General features: G+C 42.8%; 2 protein-coding genes across 8 annotated transcripts in view; one reads left to right on the top strand and one right to left on the bottom strand.

Moving 5' to 3' along the window:
- The window catches only part of dnajc7 (DnaJ (Hsp40) homolog, subfamily C, member 7), a 48,137-nt gene extending 43,330 nt beyond the window's left edge, over positions 1-4,807 (top strand). The window contains exon 14 of the mRNA XM_052038697.1: positions 164-4,807. Coding sequence (XP_051894657.1) covers positions 164-201 — 38 coding nt within the window. The 3' untranslated portion in view covers positions 202-4,807. The remainder of the gene's footprint in view (positions 1-163) is intronic.
- Positions 4,808-6,773: 1,966 nt separating this feature from the next.
- Positions 6,774-23,814, bottom strand: LOC127582974 (2',3'-cyclic-nucleotide 3'-phosphodiesterase-like). Of its 7 annotated transcripts, none has more exons than XM_052038641.1 (4): positions 23,708-23,814; positions 11,059-11,701; positions 10,427-10,560; positions 6,774-7,739 (listed from the first exon to the last, which is right to left on the bottom strand). In XM_052038641.1, exons 2-4 carry the CDS (start codon positions 11,681-11,683, stop codon positions 7,323-7,325), a joined length of 1,176 nt encoding a protein of 391 aa, XP_051894601.1. In that variant the 5' UTR covers positions 11,684-11,701; positions 23,708-23,814; the 3' UTR covers positions 6,774-7,322. The 7 variants fall into 7 exon arrangements, with proteins under 7 accessions (XP_051894601.1, XP_051894599.1, XP_051894600.1 ...); XM_052038639.1 differs by lacking the exon at positions 23,708-23,814 and adding an exon at positions 23,479-23,655; XM_052038640.1 differs by lacking the exon at positions 23,708-23,814 and adding an exon at positions 23,418-23,543.
- Between the last annotated feature and the right edge of the window lie 699 nt (positions 23,815-24,513).

The raw sequence follows: 24,513 nt of genomic DNA, 5'->3' as shown, positions 1-24,513 counted from the left end.
AGCCTATTTAAGGATGGAGAATAAATAGTGACTCACACATCTTGTAAACAAATAAAATAATCTTTCTGTGGCCAAATTGGAAGTTGCCATTGCAAAATAATACTTTTGGTGTTGAAGATCTGTTGATAATACTAATGCTGGATATCTCTCTCTCTCTTTTCAGCGTCTGGTCCTGGGAATTTTTTCTTCCAGTTTGGCTAATGCACACCTTTTTGTTCAATGTGACTGGGTGTAACTCGAGCAAAAATAAATGAATACCCATGTTTCCCTGTGTTTAATCTATTTAGAAGAAAAATCTTCAATGTTTCAGTTGAATACCTCTTGTATTCATCTAATTGTATGTTCTGTTGAAAAAAAAGCTGTCGTCACAGGATGTGAAACTGACCTATTAATGCTTTGTTTTTATAATCATATTAAAAATAAAAAGGATTACCTCAGTTTTTTTTTGAAGTATGCAGTCCCTTCCACTAATGATCTTCGGTTAGATAAATAAAGACTTTGAGCTTTTACATAGATGACTATTTCCTCCAACGTGGAAAATCAGTTTTTTGTCCAAAGCAGAAAGGGACTTTATCTCAATGAAGTAGTGGATTTTTCTCCCAGGAATGATCAACTTCTAATTGATTTCTGGAGTGCATTATTTTGTCAGCCTCTCTGTGGTCTTCCCAAGTAATCTGCCTTGTTAGATAAATGACCATTGGAAGTAGAATGGTTGGGGGAAGATGGGAAAATGGTTCAATTAAAGACCTGTTAGCTTTACAAGTGGACCAGCAGGAAGTATGCCATCATTTCAAGTTTCATCTATTTATGGAGTTATCAGAACCAGTCCATTTCATACCAGTGCAAGTCCTGGAAGTCTTCAAATGTTCTGTCATACCTTGTATTTAACTTAACTGATCTGTCTGCATGATCTTAGCCCAAAACTATACAAGTGCACAACTAAAATAAACCTGAAGGGAGACATGAACTGTCATTGCAGTCGACCTCCAGTTTAATAGCTCCAGCCACATCACATACACATCCCAAAAATGACACAACTGTCACAAAGGTCTTTAGGATTTCTTTGCAGAGGACATCACTAATGTCTTTTGTGCTCACACCATTAGATTTGACCTTGTGGTGCTGAATTCTCTTTGCCTTGGTCAAGTGGCATCTATACATCCTTCTGCCTTTGTCAAACAAATACCCAGTAACTGCACTCTGAGAAGGGAGTGCAACAGCAGGGCTGCTTTGTTTTTTTAAATAAATATTGCGCCATGGGAGGCAGGAGACTCAAGGATCGGGGAGACCTAGAAATGCAAGTTCATTTGCCACACTACTTAGTTTCTGTCTGTTAGTTGCAAAGTGGCCAAGCTTGTAAGTCTGCAGAATAGTAACTGACGTAGAGTCATACAGCAAGGAAGCAGGCCCTTCAGCCCATCTGGTCCATACCGACCAAGATTCCCATCTAAGCTAGTCCCATTTGCTGCCCACATTTGGCCCATATCCCTTTCCGATCCATGTACCCGTCCAAGTATGTGGGCGATTGAACGAGGTAGGCTTGAGAGGAGGATAAACTTAAAACTGTACATTTTATTTATAGGCCTATTTTATCATGTGTCTGTATTCTGCATCTGATTAAAATGTTTTTATGAGAATATTTTGGTGAAGTGGGTATAGGAAAGAGGAAAAATAGCTTTAGAGTAAATGGTCCATGTCTATGCATATTGCACTGTAGGCTTTTTGCTGAAGTCATGTCAGAAAAAAATGAATTTGAAATGTTTTAAAAAGAACACCTAGGTAAATGTTGATCGTTCAAAAAGCGCATGTTCAAACCCTGACCACTTCAAACGAATGGCAGGAAAGGGATCCCTGTTCATCAAATCTCCCTCCCAGACAGTAATTAGGAAACCTGACATCTCTTTTGGGCTATACATTCAGTAATTGGTCCTCCAGATTCTCCTAAATCAGGTTCATTCAGTTCAAAAAAGATTTACGCATTTTAGTGGAATTCTGCAGTACTCCATCTAGCTGACTGCTGGGGTTTAACTTGGTAAAATGCTAAATTGCATGGGAATGACCCTTGCTTGTTTCATCAATTTAATAGATTAATAAATTGCAGGATCCATTTCAAAGTCACTAGTGGCACCTTTTTAGTTAATAATAACTAGTTTGATTTCTTTTGTGTTGGCATATCAGCATTCATTCCAGGAGTTGGATTGCACCATTTGTCTAGACTGAACTTTACATAAAGCTGACAATGTCTACAGTGAAGTAGACCAGACATTACAGTAAAACCTTTCTGTTGAAATTGGTTAGCAAACTGGTAGAAAACTGTAATAAAAGTTTGATTCAACTGTTTGAAATGGCAAATAGGTAAGTTACCTATTCTACTGTTGTTTTAAAATACAGCTTACATTTTAAAAATTAGGCTGGTCTATAAATGCATGGTTCTAAAGAATGTTTGGAATGGCTTCAAAACATTATTTTTTAATGTGTTGTTAAGGCATTGAAAATGTTCTTCCCAGCCTAAGGAAGCAAGTTGTCCAAGTCTCTTATTTTTGCCCCTCTTACGGTTTTTAATGGTTTTAAGTCCAAACTATCCTTCATGAAAATCCTTTACTGCTTGTTGTTTGGGTAAAGTGCTGTTGGCACTTGTATATAACTCTTATCCAGTAACCTGTACCACAGTAACTTAATTAACACAAACTAGAAGGGAATAGTAGTGATAAATTTGTAGAAGAAATTGACAGGGCAAAAATGTATTAATGTGCAACTTTGAATAAAAGCACATACAGGATCAAAGGTGGACATTCTAAAATTGTCATATAATGTGTAATTTTTTTTTGCTTATGATAAAGGCTACTTTTTTTGAAAATATGCTTTAAGATTCTGATTAGCGTGATCTGAATAAGGGTTTCATGTCCCAACTATAAACTGAGGAGCTTTTTTCTTTCTTTGCATGGAGTTGAGGGTTTCTGGAGACACTTCAAGAGAACATAACTTGAGAGAAAATGTTACTGGATCATTCTGTTGCACCCATTGTAATTCCATTTTTCTCCCCCTGCTCATATCTTTAACAATCCTTCCAACAGAACATTATCCAACATTCAGGTGTCAGGATCTCGCTTTTGAACAGTCACATTAACTGATTTAAATACACCCTGGTCTGATACTTAGAAACTAAATCTTAAAGAAATTAAAAGCCAACCATTTGTTATATTGCCACTAATTTTAATGTGTGAAACCTATTTAATATCTCAAACACATATGTATGTTTTTGTGTAAGATTAGAAGTTTCCCCTATTTTTAATTCTCGCGTGTTTCCCAAGCATGCCAAGTAAGTAATTTTTTTTGTAAGGATTACAATTCCCTGGCTATCGGTGTCCTAGTACTTTCAAACGGTCATTGTTCAAGAATGCCAAGTATCTGCTGACTCTTCAGTCATCAAGGCTTTATTAGCCATCCTGTCTTCTCCGAACATCCATCCACTCCCTACAGGGACCACTTAGATGATATTCATCATCTCTGGCCACTTTTCTGTCTTCCACTTTCCTTGGAAACAGAAGTAAATGGTAGTGTCTAAATTTTTGATGCTCTACTGGAGAGCACTTCACTCAACAAAGACTGAATCCAATCTGATTCATTAAGGGAAGGATTGAGGGGAAATATGGCATTAACTTCGGTTTCAAACTAGATTACAAAGTTAAAAGAGACCAAGGTTCAATCCATTTTCACCACTGTCCTTTCAGAGAATGGAATCCTTAAATACTCCTGTAAACTGAATAGAATATGGATTCAGATCAGAGACCTAAGCTTTGCGTGTGTGTTCACTTTTAGTAACTAAGGGATGAGTGTAAAGGTAACTTTGAGTTTAGATTTAAAGGCTTTTGCATGCTGTAAACCTGAAGTAAAAGCAGAAAATGTGAAACAAAGTTGAAAATGCACAAGATAGGTAAACCTTTGAGGTGTCTCAGAACAATGTGGAGAAATTACCTATACCTGAAACATTGAAGCAAGTTGCTCATGGATATTTTGAAAATGTTTTGTTCTCTGGCATTGAAAATCATTTGCAAATTTTGTTTTGCTTCAAGCTTATTGTTACCATGGTGACAGAGTCATACACTCAGATAATTTTTGATTTATGAAGGTCTAAATGCTGATGGACAGGGTTGATCTTTTTTATTTTTGTATGTGTTTTCGCACTGAAAATTGCCAAATACAGACTGTCAGACTGCTGTTTTCTAAAGAAAAACTAATGAAAGGGAAGCAATTTCCTTTTCAAAATAAAATCAGCAGCAAGTTTAGCATTAATGTGTTGCTCAGTTTATTGTTTTCTTTACACTTTATTCTGGCTTGAAACTTTGGGGAACTGACCTGAGGGAGTTACTGAGTCACAATGTATGCAAAAGTTGAGCTGAATGCATCATCAAAGTAACATTTAAGGGCTTGATCCATGATGCCCCATCAGTACTGTTAACTTCAGCTTTACTGTGACTTTGTAACGCCTCACACTGATTATTTTTCTCGAATATTATCACTCCTTGAGCATAGACATTCAAACGTTTATAGAGTTTGTAAACTTCATGCTAAATCTAAGTAATGTTATGGTTAAGGGGTCCTGATGGTAAGACTCCAACTGCACCTCTTGAAGGGTTTTGAATATTTTTCCTATTTTGTGTAATGTATTTCTCTAGTGAGCCTTGTGATGTATATTATGCTGCACATACTTTGTTCTGATTGTATCATTTCTCAGTGTTTTACTGCTGTACAATATGTACACTCTGTACAGTATTCATGTACAAAGTGAAATAAAAATAAAACAGGATTGCTCAATAGGTGTTTTCACTCCATCAGACCTGCTTCTGCCCTCTCCTGTGGTCTGAATTATATGGTAATGTACTCCTCAAATGGCTTTACCTAACCCAATTTACTGGTCTCAGTGACAACTGGTAATCACCCATATACTGTCTCCAAGGTTAATTCTATCTTCTGATGTTGACAGCAGACAGGGCAATGCTATAATGGGTAATAAGGAAATGGTAGACTGGTCAAATGAATGATATTGTGCTACTTCACAACAGAGAAAGATAAAAGAGCAGTAGTGTAAAGGAACTTAGCAAGAAAGCAATGAAACCTATTGGATTTAATATTTTAACCTATAGGTCCTGATGCAAGGTTTTGACCCAAAACATCGACAATTTTTTTCCTTCCACAGATGCTACCTGACCTGCTAGGTTCTTCCAGCAGGTTGTTTGATGCTGCAGATTCCAGCACCTGCAGTCTTTTGTGTCTCTCTGGATTTAATAAAAACTAACTAAATGATTATTGGGAAAATAATGGAAATTGAGATAGACAAGGTTTCCATAATAATTAAAAGAAATGGAGTAAATTAAGCACATTTGCATAAATTTTCCAAAGGTCTAGGTTTGGGAATTATATTTTCTTTGTATTGCCAAATGTTAAATTATAAATTTTAAATGTCAATATTAAGTCATCAGAAATTAACGGTTTAATATGAGATGCTGGGGACTGACAGGAATACATAGTAAAGAACAAAGAGATTAAGTACTTTGAGAATAAATACAGCCGTTGCTTGATTGAAGGGATATGTTTCTGCAACACATTTTTAATGAAATTCGGCAGGGCTGGGCAAAGTGCACAGTGCATTTTTATGGGTAGAGAGTGGCTTGCTGTTTGTTATAGGGAGAAATAGATTTGTAGAAAGTCCTCCATAGAGAGCAAGAATTCATCAATAATTATAAATGTTTGGACAAGTGTCTATGGATTTTGTCTATATATACTTTTGATAAGGCAGTTTGAAACATGCAGAGATCATGAAAGGCCTTTTATCAGTTGAAAGTTTGTTGGGAAGTGGAAGATGAGTTGTTTTATGTGTTAACTCGTCTTTCTACAGATGCTGTTTGACATCCTGTACTGCATTTTCTGGGTATGCACTATTGTCACTTCCTCTCACTTTTTCAAAAAATTATCTTATTTCTTAGCTTCTGCAGCCCTCAATGGGGCATTCTACATATGGTGAAGCCTTCATTGTTATGCAATGTATTAATGTTTTATATACAGTGGCATTGGAGTATATTAACACGAATTTACTTCGCAGCTAGATTCAAAGCCACCCTCTTTTTGTGCTTGCATTTGTTACTGTTTCCAGCCTAGTGCTTGTTATAAACATGCAGATCAGTGCAACGTTGGGGTTGAAATTCACCTTCTGTTGCAGCATTAAACACGTGATGTAGTATTGAACTCTGCTTCTGAAATTCATTCCACCGAGTTCACAAGAATTGCATCTCTGAAGCAGAGTTCAAATTTGTGTTTAATGCTTATGACGTTCCCTACCCATCAACTCTCTGCAACACTTCAGTATGGATTCTCCATGTATTAACAGCTTCACTACTATTGAAAGGTTTAATAATGGCATCAAACTGCTGCCCGTTTTGACATGAATTCAGATAAAGATTCTGTACTTGTGTCTAGGCTGATGCAATTTGTATTATACGCAAAGATTCTTGTGCAAAGCTGGGCACGATAAGGAGGTACACATTCATAGTGAAAGATAATGCTCTTCTGACCCAAAAACGTTCACTTTCAACACTGATCCTTGCTCCCTCCCAATGCTTTTGGTATGATTAGCCAACAGTACCATTTAGCAAGGTGTTCTGCTGACTTATCACACACAATAGATCTACCACCATTGTGGCCAAGGTAGCAAATAAATTATCCAGCATATGATTGTGTGAGGTGTAATCAAAATATGTTGATGAAACAGGTTGTTGTAATTCATTTATTGAATCATTAATTCCAGATAGCAATAAAGGCAATGTGATTCTGGATACTTACAAAAAAAGCCCAGTAAGATGCTTAACTATATCCATATATCCACACTATATCCATCTCTTGGAAACGGGCATAGAGTTCTTATTTTAACATAAAGCTTGTCTGATTTGTAGGACTAGATTGCCACAATAGACAAACTCATGCTCCCTCTTCCACCTGAACCCCTAAACTTGCATGGAGGAGCCCCCAGAACTCATTCGCTGATAAATGCAGCCTTGCCTTGGTTAAATCACCAATTGATCTTTGCATTAGAATTAAACACCAGGCATGTGGTCACACTTAAAGCAAAGCATATGACCTACCAGAATATTACAATTACAGATCAAAAACAATTTTATAAAAAAAAATTAGAGAAGTCCAGCCCAACGGTTAAAAAATAGGCTCTTAATGTGTTTGGAAGAGATTACATTAAATGTAACACAGATTTTGACTTAAAAGTTTTTGTGTCTCATGACACAAATAAAATTTGTTCGTTTTTAAACTCCCTTTCATTCAATGGTGGTTTTTTTTGCATAAAACCCAGAGAAAAGGGTGTTCACATCAATTGCGTTGGACAGGTTGACTATCCACCTCCCTTCACCTAGGCAACAAAGCTGACCTTGTTCCAACGTGACTTGACATTCAGAGGCGGCTTTTGTTTTCTCTGCCTTTAAAATATCGAGCAGATCGAGTCCAGTCTGAACTGCCTGCACTCCAGGAGCACATGCCAGTGTGATGTGGGATCTGCTGCTATGTGGCAGCTCAATCTTATCTCCAGAACTATCTGCATCTTCATGCTCTTTTACCTCAGGCCAGAGCTGCTGCTGTTGCTCGTTCAGCAAAACACGGGCTCCCACTGTCCTGGGTGTGATAAACAATGCCGAAACCTTCAGGACAAAGGCCTTCGAAAGGGATTGTTCAACAACCTAAGCAGGGAAACACAGTTATTTATCACAACATCCACCTTGACTAATTGGAACTTGGTTTTCTGATATACTGGTGTAATTAACATCATTGCATCACATTCATTTCAGGGAGTCTGCTGTGTGCAAAATGCTTCCTGCATTTCCTAGATGACAAGTGACTATATTTCTAAGTGCAGCCCAATGGTGTCCTGAAAGGGATGTGCAAGGTGCTATATCAATGACTATTGCTCTTTTTAAGAAAATAACGTGCAGCACAAAGCAAGGTTGTCTGGCCCATCACAATCATACAGACTGCTCTGTCCTGGATGGTGGTGAGCTTCAGAGTTGTTGGGGCTGAACCCATCAAGGCAAGTGGGAAGTGTTCTGTCTCGTAGATGATGGAAGGGCTTTGGAGGTGGTAGGAGATGATTAAGTGCCACAGGGTAGCCAGCCTCTGCCCAGCTCTCAACTACGGCATTTATGTGGCTGGTCCAGATAAGTTTCTGGGCAAAATCAACCACCAAGAAGTCGATACTCGGCAATGGTAGTGTCATTGAAAGTCAAGAGTAGATGTTGCAACTCTCATTGGAGATGGTCATTGCCTGACACTATCGTGGCACAATGTTACTTGCCACATCAGCCCATGCCTGAATGTTGTCTAGAATTTACTGAGGAGTTACAAATGGAATAGAATCCAGAAGGAGCCCAGCTTGCTGCTTGATGACAGTGTTGAGGACACTTCCCGTCACTTGACTAGTGACTGGAGGACACTGATGGGACAGTAATTTGCTGATAGGCTGTATCCTGATTTTTTGGGGGGGGCAAACAGATGTCAATGTTCTAGATACTCTGCTTGTCCAAAAGTGTGGCTACTTCCAGAGCGCATCTTTGAAGCCACATTAGATTTGCTCAGCATCACTGTCTGATGGCGTGAATCAAGTTGGGTGGCACCGAGGGAACATTACATTAATCTGTTGACTCAGGTTATGTCATGAGATAGGGGCTGGACTTACTATCTGACTATATAACAAGGAGGCTCCCTGGCTTCTTACTCAACCCATCATCGAAAAACACTACAACACCATCACCTCATTTACAATTATAGAGTGCTCGGACTGAAAACCAACTCTTGATTCAGCCACTCAAATAGATGATCATTCAACTCCTGATCATCAAACTTCGTGCAGGACCATCAGTGTATAAACACAGAGGGGGTGTAATGATGTGCTCTTCCAAAAATGTGTCCTGTCAGCTTGCACCTCCTTCAAAGCTCTACAAAACTAACCCCACAGAGTCAGAATCAGGTTTATTACCACTGACATCTGTTGTTTTGCAGCAGCAGTAGTACAAGACATAAAAATTACTATAAGTTACCAAAAATAAAATAAATAGTACAAAAGAGGAATAACGAGGTAGTGTTCATGGACCGTTCAGAAATCTGATGGAGGAAGGGAAGAAGCTGTTCCTAAAATGTTGAGTGTGGGTCTTCAGGCTCCTGTATCTCCTCTGCAACGGTAGTAATGAAAAGAGGGCATGCCCGGATGGTGAGGGTCCTTAGTGATGGATGCTGCCTTCTTGAGGCACCGCCTCTTGAAGATATCCTCGATGACAGGGAGCGTTGTGCCCGTGATGGAGCTGGCTGAGTCTACAGCCCTCTGCAGCCTCTTTCAATCCTGCACACTGGAGTTCCTATATCAGGCAATGATGCAACCAGTCAGAATGCTCTCCATCATACATATGTAGAAATTTGCAAGTGTCTTTGGTGACGTACCAAATCTGGCACACACAAGCTCCAGATAACTGGACCGAGAAATGGAATACTGGTTCCTGGAGCTGGAAAGAAATCCTTCTGAAATATTGTGTATGACTGTTTCAAATTTGTCTAAATGAATTAGCACATTTCTCCAGCCAACATTATAATTAAGATGCTAACCAGTGAAGCTGAGAGAAGGAAGTACCTGGGCTAAAACCGTACACAGAAGCAGCTGGTAGGCACTCGTCCAGTAGTATCGCCTCCAGTTCTTCCAGCACATAGATACAACTATGAAGGGGGCACAGCAGTGTCTCTACTTTCTTGGAAATTTAGGGAGATTTGGTATGTCATCAAAGACTCTTTAAAAAAAATCTTTTACAGATATACAGTGGAAAGCATTCTGATTGGTTGCATCATGGCCTGGTATGGGAACTCCAGTGCACAGGAATGCAAGAGGCTACAGAGTATGGTGGAGTCAGCCAGTTCCATCACGGGTACAGCTCTCCCCACCAACAAAGACATCTACAAGAGGTGGTGGCAACATCCATCATTAAGGACCCTCACCATCTGGGCCATGCCTCCTTCTCGATGCTGCCATCAGGCAGGAGGTACAGGAGCCTGAAGACCCCAAACCTCAAGTTCAACAACAGCTTCTTCCCCACTGCCGTTCATTCTAGAACTGACCTGAAAAACCCTGGTTCTACTTCCGACTATATTTCCCTCAACTTGCACCAATGTTGTCATATTTATTTTTGTTTACTGTGTCGTGCAAGTCATGTATAATTTGTTAATTTAAGTTCATGGAATTGATGTTTGTAACATACTGTGCTGCTGCAGCAAGAAGCTAATTTTGATGGCATTTATACACTGGGTATGTATGCCCAGGGCAATAAACTTGAACTTCTTGTCAACTTGGATCTGTAAGAGAGTCACAATTGAAGAACTAGTTACCAACCTTGGCCCTAGCATAAGATTCAGAATTTGGAACCTTTCCATAGTCGCAGAACATTGTTGTACAATGCAGCACACTGGGCTTCTTCTTGAAATACTCCTGCAGGTTGAAGTCCTCGTTGGAATCCCATTTCACATCTGCGGTAAACAAAACCACATTTACTGCACAGTATGCTTTCTTTGCTTTATTTTACTTATGGTGATTGGCCAGCATGGACATAATGGGCTGAAGGGCCACCTTGCTGTTGCATATGTCTTGAATTCTATCATTTATTCATCAGATCTGTGCTTAAAGGCTCACCCACACTCCAATCGCACTTCCTTTCACCCACACTCCTCAAGCTAGCAGCAACTTCCTCTGCTGTCGGTAAAGGACTGCAATAGACATTGTTGTGATGCCTCTACAGTCAAACAGCTTGCCAACAGTGAAAGGAGACAATCCTGAACAACCTCGTAATCCTGCCTCAGTATTCAGGAAGAGGCAGGTCACTGGATTATATAAAGCAATGCTTCACTTAGCATTCAAAGCAATTTCAGCAGGAGAATTAAATCAGCCAGTAGTGTGACTGTGAGACAAAGCTTACCCCCACACCCCTACCAAAAAGAAAAAAAATCACAACAGAAAAGACCACATACATTTTACAAACTCTTTCAGAAATGTCTCATTTTTGCTGAGCTGATCCAAGAACTCCATTGCAATGTTGCGCAGCTTCTCCGCATCCTGTTTCACCAAGAACCAGCCAAAGAAGAATGGGATAACGCTCTTCTTCAAGGCTGGCTCCAGCAGTTGCAGCTTCTCCAGAGACAACTTCCATTGGCTGGATTTCACCAATAATGGGAGGTTGTTGCTCCTCTCCGTCCCAGGGTTAACAATGAAGACAATGTAGTCCTTGCCACTGGCAAGATCAAAGAGATAGTCCAGGCGGTTCGAATCATGGTGGGTGTCATCAACCACGATGACCTTTCTATCTTCTTCAAAATACTGCTGGATTTGCTGGTCCAACTTGTTGTACCTACTGCCGTCGGCCTCAGATTCCTCCACCAGGGGAGCGATCCCCAAGTCATCCGCAGAAGCGATGGCAGAAATCGACGAATACTTTTCTGTGATCTTTTTGGCAATAGTAGACTTCCCGCTGCCTGGAAGGCCTCGTAGAATGAAGAAGGAGTGAGCTTCTTTAATTGTTTCAATGGTATTTCTGTCTTCCAAGAAAGGGAAACTGTTGCATTGTGTAACCTTAGGCTTGGATGATTTTCCCCCCATTTTGAATAGGTTTCTGATCTAAAAAAGAAATGGAAACAAGTGAGAAGTGGGAATGCCAAGTGCATCCTCTTGCTTAAATGCTGTCTGTGGGCAGCAGTCCTATTTCAAAAACAGCAGGACATTTCAGAAACCCTTTCTTCAGGGTGGGATATTAATTCAGTCCCTCAATAGCAAAGCCTCATGTTTCTGAAGCACAGCGTCCTGCAGATGGTAAATGTACAGTCTGCTGTGCTACGAGTCAGGAAGGCTAATCCCAATTCTGTGCAAACCTTTGAAGTTGGGAGGACATATTGAGGGAATGATTAGTCAAGCTCACAGGAAACTGGGGATCATAAAAAGAGGCATAGAGGACAAAAGCAGGGGAATTATATTGAATCTACACAAGAGCAAGGCCACAACAGGTACTGCACCCAATTTTGGTCACCACATTGATTACACTGCAGGAAGGATTCACTATAAAGTTGAAGGGAATGAAGGATTTGGACTGGAGATGCTGGGGTTGTTCTCTCTGGAGTAAAGAATCCCCACCATCCAGGTCATGCCCTCTTCTCACTGCTGCCATCAGGCAGGAGATACAGAAGCCTGAAGTCCCACACCACCAGGTTCAGGAACAGCTACCTTCCTACAACCATCAGATTTTTGAACCAATCTGCACAACCCCAACCCTACCTCAGCAACCGAACACTAGGGACCATCTCTTGCACTACCATGGACTTTGACTTTTTTTTTGTACTAATCTCTTGTTTTGCACAGTATTTTTTTTCTTCACTCGCTGGTATGATTTATGTACTGTGTGTTAACTGCTGCAAGCGAGTTTTTCCATTGTACCTGTACCTCACTGTACTTGTGCATTGAACAATAAACTCAGCAAGAAAGTTGAGAGGGGATTTAATAGAGGCATTCAAGACCAGGACTGGGTGAGATAGGGAAACAGCTCCCATTGGCAGGAGGATCAAGGACTAACGATACAGGGGAGTCTGAGGAGAAACTTAGTCACAGAATAGTTATGATCTGGGATCCAGTGCCTTCAGGAGTACTGGAAACGGAATCAATCAGGGCCTTCACCTGGGAGTATTTTGTGGGGCTGTGGGTAAAGGATCAGGGAAAAGGGTTGACAGGATTGCTATCCCAGCAGTGGCATCCACTTGATGGGCCAAACTGCCCTGTATTGTAAAGCTCTAGAACTTTTGCCCGGGTACAATACTATGTCGGTACCATTCGTGAATACAGGTAACCCCAAAGAACGAGATTCCTGCGGTTTTTTTAAACAGGAATGCCTCCCATAGACAGCCTGGCCAATAAACCCAAGGCTAATACCGAGCAGGACCCTGCTTCACAAGGCTGAAACCCAGGCTAGTAGCAGGTCCAGAGTACTGGGTGTGTAAGGGGTGATCCCAGCGATCCGAGCTGAGGATTGGGGAATGGTGGTCGGTGAACGGGGCAGGGTGTCGAGCTTAGGGGATAACTAGATGGCAGATTAGGCAAGGGCTCAGTTTTATACGGAGAAAATACTCTGACTCCTCCAAGTCACAAGCAAGCAATCCAAGTGGGATTCCCAATACAATTCTTCTTGCCTGTTGTCTAACAGTCTCTTGGCTGGGGCCTGGGAAACGGGCAAAATGGGTTCAAAACAGATGAGCTGTTGGAACAAAGCAGGAAACCTCATCATAATCCTCATATGACCAACCTCCTCCTGTGGTACAGTTGGTTCCTAGACTGGGCAGATATCTGGAACAGATGCTTGCATTTTAACCCATTACTGATAGTTACAATTCTGTCTAAAGAACCTTAAAGTACTGATGGCCATTCAGCCAACCATGCTAAAACTATCCCATTCTTCCCACCACCCAACTCTTCTCTGCAATTTTGAGTTCATAAATTAAATTTGCTTTTAAAAGTTACAACAGAGTCATCTTCCATTCTGCTTGTACCCCCTGGTGAGTAACAATGCAATATAAAATAATTTGCATGCTGATAAAATGTACAGATAAAGTCTAAGTTTAAGTTAAAACTGAGCATTTCATAATAGTGTAGCGGTTAGCGTAACGCTTTACAGCGCCAGAGACCCGGGTTCAATTCCAGCCGCTGTCTGTAAGGAGTTTGTACGTTCTCCCCGTGTCTGCGTGGGTTTCCTCCGGGTGCTCTGGTTTCCTACCACATTCCAAAGACGTACGGGTTAGGAAGTTGTGGGCATGCTATGTTGGCACCAGAAGCGTGGCAACACTTGCGGGCTGCCCCCAGAACACTCTATGCAAAAGATGTATTTCACTGTGTGTTTCAATGTACATGTGACTAATAAAGATATATTAACTGTGGAGTGATGCTCAATGATACGCCACAGGCTTTGGTTAACGGTGAGCTCGAGAACCACTCGAGAATGCAGATGAAGACTAAAACTCCGATATAATGATCAAGATGCAGGTACAGTAACAGCATTCAAAAGATATTTGGACAAGTTCATGGATAGGAGGGGTTTAGAGGGATATGGGACAAATCTGGTGTGCGTCATGATCAGCATGGGCAAGTTGGACCAAAGGGCCTGTTTCCGTGCTATACAACTCTGTGACTATGACCCAAAGATCAGACGAGATCTCAGTAAGTTGGGCATCGTCACTCACAGACAGGAGAATCCTGCCTCAGAAGCCGAGTCAAGCCTGGCACTGGCTGAGTGGGAACTACCAGAGGGTCCAGGCCAAGGCCCCGGGCAGGCATGGAAACAGAGCAAACCTCCAGCTCCATCTGACGAGTGGGCCTGGAACCTGTGGGTGAAGTTTTGCCTCTTGGGCACCGACCTCTTCTCCCACACCCAGGCCACACACTGACCAACCTCATAACCTCTCCCTCCAAGGCATTGGACAGCCTGTCTGCTCTCCTCCTGGTCCAGTGGTCACCCTGACCCCTAAATATCTGGGGTAAGGAATCACTGTGTGATATCTAACATACATCAGGCCTTACCCTTCAGCTTCAAGCCAATTCTGTTCCTCCCTAAATCCTTCTAATCGGCTGGGACAATTCATTCTCTAAACTGCTTGCAGTTTTTAAAGCAAAAACAAAATACTAAAATGTCATCCACTTGAAGCAAATGAGCGACCAGGGCAAACTACAAACAGTTGCCGAGACTTCCTGGGGGCTACACACAGGAACTGTTCCAGAGTGCGGTCACAGGCCTGACAGCTCAAATATAAAAAGGCAACAGCTGTCCTGAAAAACAGGAACTGTGACTTGTGTGTACAATGAATGCTTGAAGGTTACAGATGAAACTGAATAAACAAGCACACATCACATTACACTTACAACACCCAACACATAAGTGCAGAGACATTAATAGTTTGAGATTAGAGCCCCAAATCACAGAACATCCTTATAGTGGAGGACTAAACCTGGACTGAAACCCCTTGATTCTGGTTTTTACATGTAGCTAGAAGAAGGGTGAAAGTAGAAATCCGCATCACATTCAATAGGTACTTGGATAAACAGGGAGACAGACCTGGAGCCTGGGCTCACAGAAAACATTGGAAAATAGCAGGCTGTGATTCTTCATGGCTCTCTTTCTGGCTAGCACAAACACAATGGGCCAAATGGCCTCCTGCTGGGCTGCACGTTTCTATGATTCTGTTCTCTATGATTATAAAAGGTCGAGGCTTTAAAAGGAAAAAGACTATTGGTTCATCGAGTCACAGATCACAGCTTGTAAAAGATACAAAACACTCACGTCTCCTGGCAATGCTGTGACTCTGAGAAATAACTAAGCCCAATGTAAAGCACCTCGGCTGCACAGATTTGTTGACCAAACTGTTGGCGCTAATAAGCCACAGTGACCTGACTGCTGGCCTGCAAAAATTCTGTCGATTGAGAAGAACGGCAATGGAAATTTTACCAGATGTCAAAAGCTACATTAGCATTCTGTGATTAATTGGAACTGTTTTTTTATTCATTCAGAGTTTATGGGTGATCCCAGAAAGGTCAGCACTTAATACCCACCCCCCAATGCGTAGCCCGTATCCTGTGACAACACTGCAGACAGATAGAGAGCCTAAGGCCGAGCATGCGTTCTATACTCAAAACTTTCTTCACTTCTCTCTAAATAAACAAGTATTCTCACCAACAACGCTTACCAAAACATTTACTAAAACAAGTTAGTTAGATTATTACCCGTACAAGGTGACTGACTGGGTGTACGATGTTGAACTCTCCAGGTCTGGTCTCCACGTCCCAGACGCAGCAGTTTCCTCTTCGCTCTTGACGCTCGGTCTCTCTTGCGTCCCACACGTAGGGGACTCTCTCTTTGCGACAGGTCGCGACAATGTGGACTTTCCGTCCCTCCTTGGAGAGTTGTTTATTCACTTGCCCTTGTTTGATTACTTTCAGTCCGGACGTCATTGATCAGTTCAGTTCCAGTGCTGGCTTGACTATCTGTTTATAACTTACCAGCACCAAACGTCATCACCTGTCCACTGATTTGATCATACTTTGCTTCTGTGGTTTTCCTTCACACCCTATTTTGTGAAGTTCACCACATTGCCAGCTCCATGATGCTTCCACGAGTCCAGAACTGGGCACTACCCCTCATCAGCAAATCCATCTCCTGGAAGCCCCTGGCTACATCTGCCCCCTTTTGATCAAATGATCACACAGAACCAGGTCACACTTGTACTCAGATAGCAGGAAGAATTGATAAGCTGAAGGACATAACATAAAGGCAGAAGATGGTAACAAATGCAGATCACAATAGGTACAATAAATGCCACAGGTCATATCAGTGGACAGACAGATGATGACACTTGGTGCTGATAAGTTATAAATGGACAATCAAGCCAGTAGTGAAACTGAACTGATCAACGGTGTCCAAACTGAAACCGATCAAGCAAGAGCGAAACTCATCAAGTGAATAAACACTTCTCCAAGGATCATATAAGAAAGGGCAGAAAGCCCACACGTGTGCAACCTCTCCTTGGAGATCAACCTACATCCAGGACACGAGAGAGACCACCAGTCAAAAGGAAGCCCCTATGTCTAGGATGAGGAGATCAGAGAATTCAACATCATGTATCTCGCCAGTCACCTTGTACCAGTAATATATTAACTAACTTGTTTTACCAATTACTATTAGTGAGAATACTTGTCTATTAACAGACGAATCAAGGATGTTTGAGAATAATGTATACTCTGCCACGAGTAACGTCACAGGTCTGGGTGCTGCTGGGCCAGTAACTGCAGATCATTTTGTGGATGGTAAATGCTGCAGCCAAGGTACACCAGTGGTGAAAGGAATAAACATTTTAGCAGGCGGGGGTGGTGAGATGCCAATCAAACCGACTACTTTGTCCCGGGCGGTGTTGGTCTTCTCATAACCATCCTCCTCCTGCAGATCTCGGGGACAACTAGCGAGCTGGTTACTTCAGGATCTCAACACAATACTTGGGAATCTAATGCCTTTTCCTAATTTACTGTTTACAAGGGATACTCAGCCAAGAATAAAACCAGAAAATACCACAAGTTACAATCGTAGTCATAGAGTCATACAACACGGAAACAAGTCCTTCAACCCAACTCATCCATGCACAGAACAGAATATCAGTCATGATAGAACAGATGTTCAGTGAGCCCAAGTGAACTTGCTGGTTCTCTGTAAATCAGTCAGAACTCTTTGCTGCTCTAGCCCCCTAATACTGCAAATTTCCCTCTGAAATCACTGATCATCACTTCCATCACCCTCGTCGGCAGGTGGTTCCACGTCATTGCCACTTGCTACACACGGAGGTTCTTCCTCACATCCCGACCCTGTCCCTGGCCAAGACCTGATACCTGTGACCCCGTCTCTTGTACCATCGGCTAATGGGAACGGATTTCCTCAGTCCACCTTATCTAATCCTTGTCCACCCATGAACTCTCCCCTCAATTTCTCTGCTCCAAGGAAAGCAATCCCAAACTAACTCTGTTGGAAAAGCTGCGATTGCTAATATTCCTCATCCCTGGAACTGTTCTGGTAAATCCCGTCTGCACCCTCTCAAGGACCTTCACAACCTTGCCAGCTAGCAGCTGTGGCTAATCCAGAGCTTTGTAAAAGTTCCCTGCTTTTGTCCTCAGTCCTTCCATTTATGAAGCCCTGGATCCCATCCCTTCTGCTGAGCACTCTCTCAACCCAGCACTACTCACCCCTGGATTCCTGCCTGACACTTCAGTGGGGAGATGCCGATTATTTTATTCTCTATCCCCCACAGTCCTTACAATGGTGTGAAGCGGGAACGCCACTTAAAAGCTACAACAGATGTACCAAACTCAAAAAGAAAAGAGAAATGAAAGTCTGTCCTATACACAAAAAATAGTTAAATTAAGACTCACCTATATAATCTGCAGGCCAGGGGATTTCAGACTCCTAACACTTACACAAAACAAACTGTGTCACTTAAGCACGATCTTTCAAGCTGCACATTTTACAGTTGTACAGGCTTCCGGTTTCTACACACTTCAATGCATGAAATAAAGGTGGTTAGAAAAATGGATACATCTGCACTCTGGTTAAAGCAATCAATCTCACTTCAACCTTGAAAAAGATTTGCCTACCTGGCATAATTTCAAAACATGCCAACCCCTTCACAGCTGGCTAAATATTTTTGAAGTGTTGCCACTGTTATATTAAAATCTCAAGGCCTTTTATCCTATACAAAAGGTGCATACATAGAAACTTTAAAAAACATTTTTTACATTCATTGATTTGCAAAATCTCCTTAGCTTTTTGATTTGAATGAGTCCAGAGGACTAGTTGCTGATATTTCACTTAGATTAGAGGCAAGTAATGGGCAGTTGCCAGGGGAATTTTATGTGTAGAATTGTTCAGGGGAATTTTATGTGTATAATCTGCACTGGGAAACAACCAGTTATCAAGTAACTTTAACAGCTCCCACAGAAAACACTGAAATAAATAAATTCCATTCAACCAATCAAATGAAACTTCTACGAAGGTAGTTACATATAAGTTAAAGTGCAACTGAAACTTCCAAGTTGAAACTTAACAATATTAGGTTTCAGTCTTCTGAGAGCCTTCTGTACTGAGTACAGCCACATTAAAGGCAGTTTCATTACGTCATTTCAAATTTATCTTAATACAGCTTTAGGAGTTGGGACAACAAGTCCTTTTTCGGTCCAGCTGATAAAATGGTTCTTATTGTAGCTCAGTAGAGCAGCAGTAATACTTTGTCATATCAGCAGATGGGTTTTGTTGATGGTTGTTTGTTAGGATTCACATTATAAAGCAATCAAGCACAGCACGCTAAAGATTCTGATTGTAAATGCTGCTGGGGGCAGAGTATAGTTGTAAATCACACCTCCCAGTTACACACGAAGACATGTATAGGACATGCCTGTGTTCATAGAAGTCAAAGTATGCCTGTGTGTACATTGCGTTTGTGTGTGTGTGTGTGTGTGTGTGTGTGTGCGCGCGCGCGCGCGCCCAAGCTAAGTCTATACATTTGTGTCTCCAAATGTCTCAAACCTTCTTGATAATGGACCAAGACCTCACCCTATCAAGAGCAACAGCTATCCCACATTGAAGAAACCACATACTCCTCAGTGGAAGCAAGTCATTCTAATCCCGAGGGACCACCCAAGAAGATGCAGTAAAACTGCAAAGCCTTGGGATTCACCCTCTTTGATTAATCCACATGCGATGGGTTCCCTGAGACCTTTGGAGACACAAGAGACTGCAAATGCTGGAACCTGGAGCAATCTGCTGGAGAAACTCAGCAGGTCGAGTAGCATCTGTGGGAGGAAAGGAATTGTCGACGTTTCGGGTCAAAACCCCGCACCGGTCCTCAGTTCCACCAGAAAATTGTTTGTAGCTCCCTGAAGCCTTTCATTTGTTGAGCTAAACTGTTGACAGATGCAGGGTCCGTCTCCTGCCTGGATCGAGTTGGCTGCTCAGAGCTGGAGCACTAGGAACAGTGAAGACACAGCGACACCCAGACCAGCTGAGTCAGAGAGGGGCAAAAATCCCAATCTGTGGCCTCTGCTGAAGTCAAGGTTGTGTCCCGCCTGAGAGATGACCACAATCAGATAGCCTGCTGGCCCCAGGTACCGAAGCAGTGAGCTGTCCAGAAAGGTGACTGAAGCTTGTGAAAACAATAGGGGAAGGCTTTTGAGAGCGAAAAGGAGGGTGAAAAATGAAGTCATAAACATAGCAACATTTTGAAGAACTGAGAATCACAGAATCATGAAGGCCGAGGAATAATCTGTGTCCGTCACTTCCATTCTCCCTCGCTCTCCTTTTTCCCCTCACAGTCTTCACTTCCATTAAATCTCCTCTTCAACCTTCTTCATTCCAAGGAAAACAATTTGTGTCTCCAGCCTATCCTGGCAGCTGAAATTCCTCATCCCTGGATCTGTGCTGGTAAATCTCTGGAACAGAACATCCTTTCCAGAGTGTGGTGGCTGTTAGGCAGTAGTCAGTGAGTTAGTGAATCTAAAGTTAATATAGGAACCATTGATACAAGCAAGATCCAGCCCTCAATTTCCACATGTAACTCACGTGCAGTAATGGGTTTGATATTCTAAGGTGTGGCTGTATAAACAAACACCACTCCCTACTGAAAGAACAGAAGCTGATTGCCTCCAGCAGGGAAGACACTTCACTTAAGGGTTTTGGAAGCTGACAAGAAGATGATTGGAGACACAAGAGACTGCAGGTGATGGAATCTGGAGCCAAAAAAACTGCTGGAGGAACTCAGTGGAGTGGAGGCAGAGGGACATTTCGGGTCAAGACCCAGCATCAGGACTCCATAGATTCTGCTCGACCCGCTGAGTTCCTCCAGCAGTTTTTTTTTGCTCAAGACAATCAGTGGTTCATCAGCCTTTTACTTGCATTTACTACATCTGTTAAACATTGGGAGAGAGCAAATGTTGACATGATCATGAGACATTCTGGCATGGAGTGGCCAAATGTAGACACTCTCTCCAGACTGCCAAGAGTAAAGAGTTATGTTAATTGGATTACATCCAAGCCACCACTGCTCCAGAGAGGGAAATGTGAAAAGTACCAGGTGGCTCAGAGCAGAAACAACAGATGAAAGGTCCAGGCATGAAACCATTAGACATCTTCAGAGCCAAGGTATTTTGCATCATTGAAACACAGACAAGGGAAATGGTGGATGAAGAGGGTCCTGTGTCCCCAATTCATGCAAGAGAACACGAGAGGTTCCAGAATGGCTACTTTGCCACCTAGGCACACCAAACATGGTCATGGTCACACCTGATCTTCCAATCATTACCTGTGAGGTACTGTCATTATGTCTAATGAGTACAAAACCCAATATATTTAGGTTTGGGGGACTCTTCCAGCTGGTTTCTCCTGCATGTGTGATTGGCCTGTAACATCTCCAACTCCAGACTTGAGTTGCTTTTCAACCACAATTGGGTGCAATACTCCAGTTGTGGTCGAACCAGTGTTTTATGAAGGTTCAACATTCCATCCCTGCTTTGCATTCAGTGTCTCTCTTGATGATTCCCATGTTCGTTAATTTCTCAAAATGATCAAGGCTCTCAGGGTCAATGAAGCAACAACATAGATTTACATAAAGCATCTTTAACATAGCAAAATGCAGTTCATGAGAATGTTATCAAACTAAATATGACACCAAGCCACATAAAAAAATATTAGAGCAGTGAACATTGTCAAAGAAAGCTGGAACAGAAGGAGGAGGTTTAACCCCTCAAGCCTGTTTACCATTCATTGAGACCACAACTGTTCTGGGAGCTGACCCCATGTTCCCAACTGATCTCCATAACCTTCAATAGCTTTGGTTAAACGAAATGTTTCAATCTAACCACTAAGTTAGCATCAACCGCCATTTTTAGAGGATAGTTCCAAACTTCCACTATTGTCTATATGGAGAAATGTCTCCCCTTTCATTCCTGTGAGGCAAGACCCTAATTTTTAGACTCTATCACCTCATGCTGAATTCTCCAACCAGCAGAACTAGTCTCTCTCTTACAATCCCTTCAAAATCTCCAAATCATCCCTTAACCTTCTAAACCCCCAAGGAATACAATCCAAGTTCACATTATTTGTTCTTATAATTTAACCCCTTGCATTCACTGCCGTCTCTCCAAGTCTATCTGTTCAGTCTTCCAAAAATGTTCTAACAAGTGCTTTATACAGCTGTGGATATTAAGGAGCATCTTAAAACAGGGTAGTCTTGACAGAGCTTGGCCACAGCTGGCAATGAAAATAAAAGAAAAACTGCAGATGCCAGAAATCTGAAATATAAATAGAAAGCGCTGGAAACACTCAGCATTTGTGGGAAACAGAGCAAAATGCTAAGTCAGTTTCTCTTTCTGCTGCCTGCTCTGTCAAGTGTTTCCAACACTTTCTCGTTTATTAGTACTGTTGCTAATGGTAAAGTGATACCATCAGAAAGGTAAATACAGAGGTGCAGAGATACTGGAAGAATTGTTTAAGCTGGTGATTACAGAAACAGGGAGGGGAATTTCCACGGCAGGGGAAGGGAATGTTGGAAACAAGGTTGAGGGTTTCAAAACAAAAACAGCTCCTACCAGGAGTCAAAGTGGGTTGGGAAATACAGGGACACAAGAAATTCTGCAGATGCTGGAATCTGGAGCAATACACAAGAAGTGTTGGAGGTCAGGCAGCATCTATGGAGGGAAATAAACAGTCAATGTTTGGGGTTGAGACCCTTCATCAGGACTGGAAAGGAAGAGGGCAGAAGCCAGAATGGGGGGAGAGGGAGGAGCACACGCAGGCAGGTGATAGGTGAGATGAAATAGAGAGAGTGAGTGAACAGCAGCTGGTTCAAGGGAGAAATTTTAGATGATCCCAAATCTACAGTGGGTGGAATGAGGAATGTCACAGGTGTAATGGTTAAATCTAAAGGTAACAGAACCACAAAGGTGTCCACAGCAGGCAAGGGTGTGGGTGTGGAGTTACACAACACAACAGAGATGAATTTAAAAAATAATCAAACAACTACAGAAGTTGGAAATCTGAAATAAAAACAGAAAATGCTGGAAACACTCAGCAGGTCAGACAGCATCTGTGGAATGAGATTCCGGACCAAACGCTAGCCCTGGTTCTCTCTCCACAGATGCTGCCTGACCAGCATTTTCTGTTTTGACAACAGAAGTAGGAGCCTCGGGTAGTGGTGGAGACGTACTGTCTGAGGCTTGCGTTGATCAGGAGCGACGCCCAGATTGTAAACAGTCCAGTCCCAGTGTCAGGCAGAGGGGTGGGATCACAACAATAGGGGCACAGAAGGCAGCGGGTCAGGCTCTGCATCAGGACTGAGCTTGGGGTGGAGACCAAAGAGGTTTGGTCTGCTACAATCCAATACTCAGCTGAATGAATGAGACAGGGAGGAGATTCCTGTGGCGAGCAAAACACTAACGCAAACCAGCTGGGTCAAACACATGTTAATGCAAACAACCGATGCCTCAATTTCTCGTATTGCCTGCGCTAAATGGTTGGAGAACGAGCCGAGAGCCTCGGATTTGATGGAAATAATTAACGGGCATCAACAAACGAAAATAAGACAATACTTATGCATCAAACAATAACAAGGGCTGCGCAACAAGAGCACGGCCGAGCTGCCACAAAGCCGGCCCAATGCAGACAGGGCGCGGCGCTTTGCACCGAGCGGGGTTGATGCAACGGGAGCGCTGGGTCGGTGGTGAAGTGAGCGGCCCCGCAGCGCTGTCCCCGGGCTCCGCTCCGCTCCGCACTCACCGTGCACCAGATCCCACGCTGCATCCGCCGTCCCCGCCCGCACAACGAAAGTGAAACCAACCTGCGCGCCCCCGACCCGGCCACAAAGCGTGCAGCTGTCCAGAGGGCGCGCTCCCGCGGACGCAGGCGCGACCAAGCTCGCAAGAAAGGGTGCACGTTGCTGAGAGCGCGCTCCCGGTGCGTGCATCCTCTCGGGGGCGCGCCCCCTGATCCGGAGGGTTTGCAGAATGTTTCCAAACCCAGACAAAACGCGCCCCCAGCCTGGATAACTCCCAGCCTGTGACGCTCACCTCCTCCTGCCTGCAGAGGAAGAGCTGCAGTGTAGCCAACCCTGCGGGGCAAGTGGCTGATTGTATCCCCGTGAACGGGGCGGGAAGGCTGAGCTGTTTGCGACATCCTCCAGGAAGTGGATGGACAATTGTCACACCCCCTCCTACCAGGCTTGGAGAGAACCAACTATGCCTGTGGACTGTCAGAAAAACCCGCCCTGGTCATCCAGAAGAGCCAGCCCTCAAAACATTGCCCCTGAAGTGGCCACACAAGCAGACAGACTGGTAAAGAAGGCGTATGGCATGCTTGCCTTCATTGCCAAGGCCATAGAGTATAAGTCATGTTGCAGTTGAATGAAACTTTGGAGACACATGACTGGAATCTGGAGCAACAAACAATCTGCTGGAGGAACTCAGCAAGTCGAGCAGCATCGGTGGGAGGAAAGGAATTCAGTCCCCTGCAGGGTTTCGACTTGAAACATCAACAATTGCTTTCCCCCGACAGATGCTGCTCGACGCGCTGAGTCCCTCCAGCAGATTGTTATATAAAACTTTGGTTAGGATGCACTTGGAGTATTGTGTGCAGTTCTGTTTGCCCAATTACAGGAAGGATGTGGAGGCTTTGGAGAGGGTGCAGAAGAGGTTCACCAGGATGCTGCCTGGATTAGAGGGTAGTTGATATAAGGAGAGGTTGGACAAACTTGGGTTGTTTTCTCTGGAGCATCGGAGGCTGAGGGGGGACCTGATAGATTTTTATAAACTTATGAGAGGCATAGATAGGGTAGACAGCCAGAATCTTTTTCCCAGAGTAGCAATATTGAATACTA

The sequence above is a fragment of the Pristis pectinata genome, chromosome 25 (assembly GCF_009764475.1).
Source record: "Pristis pectinata isolate sPriPec2 chromosome 25, sPriPec2.1.pri, whole genome shotgun sequence".
NCBI lineage: Eukaryota > Metazoa > Chordata > Chondrichthyes > Rhinopristiformes > Pristidae > Pristis > Pristis pectinata.
This window is presented reverse-complemented; position numbering and strand designations above follow the sequence as displayed.

Bases quoted from the DNA above. Each gene is read 5' to 3' on its own strand.
- LOC127582974 (XM_052038636.1), bottom strand. From the start codon at position 16,063: ATGACGTCCGGACTGAAAGTAATCAAACAAGGGCAAGTGAATAAACAA. The intron at 11,702-15,835 runs GTAATAATCTAA...TTTCTTTTTTAG, and splicing joins CAGTCAGTCACCTTGTACGG to ATCAGAAACCTATTCAAAAT. The intron at 7,740-10,426 runs GTTGGTAACTAG...TTCCCTGCTTAG, and splicing joins AATCTTATGCTAGGGCCAAG to GTTGTTGAACAATCCCTTTC.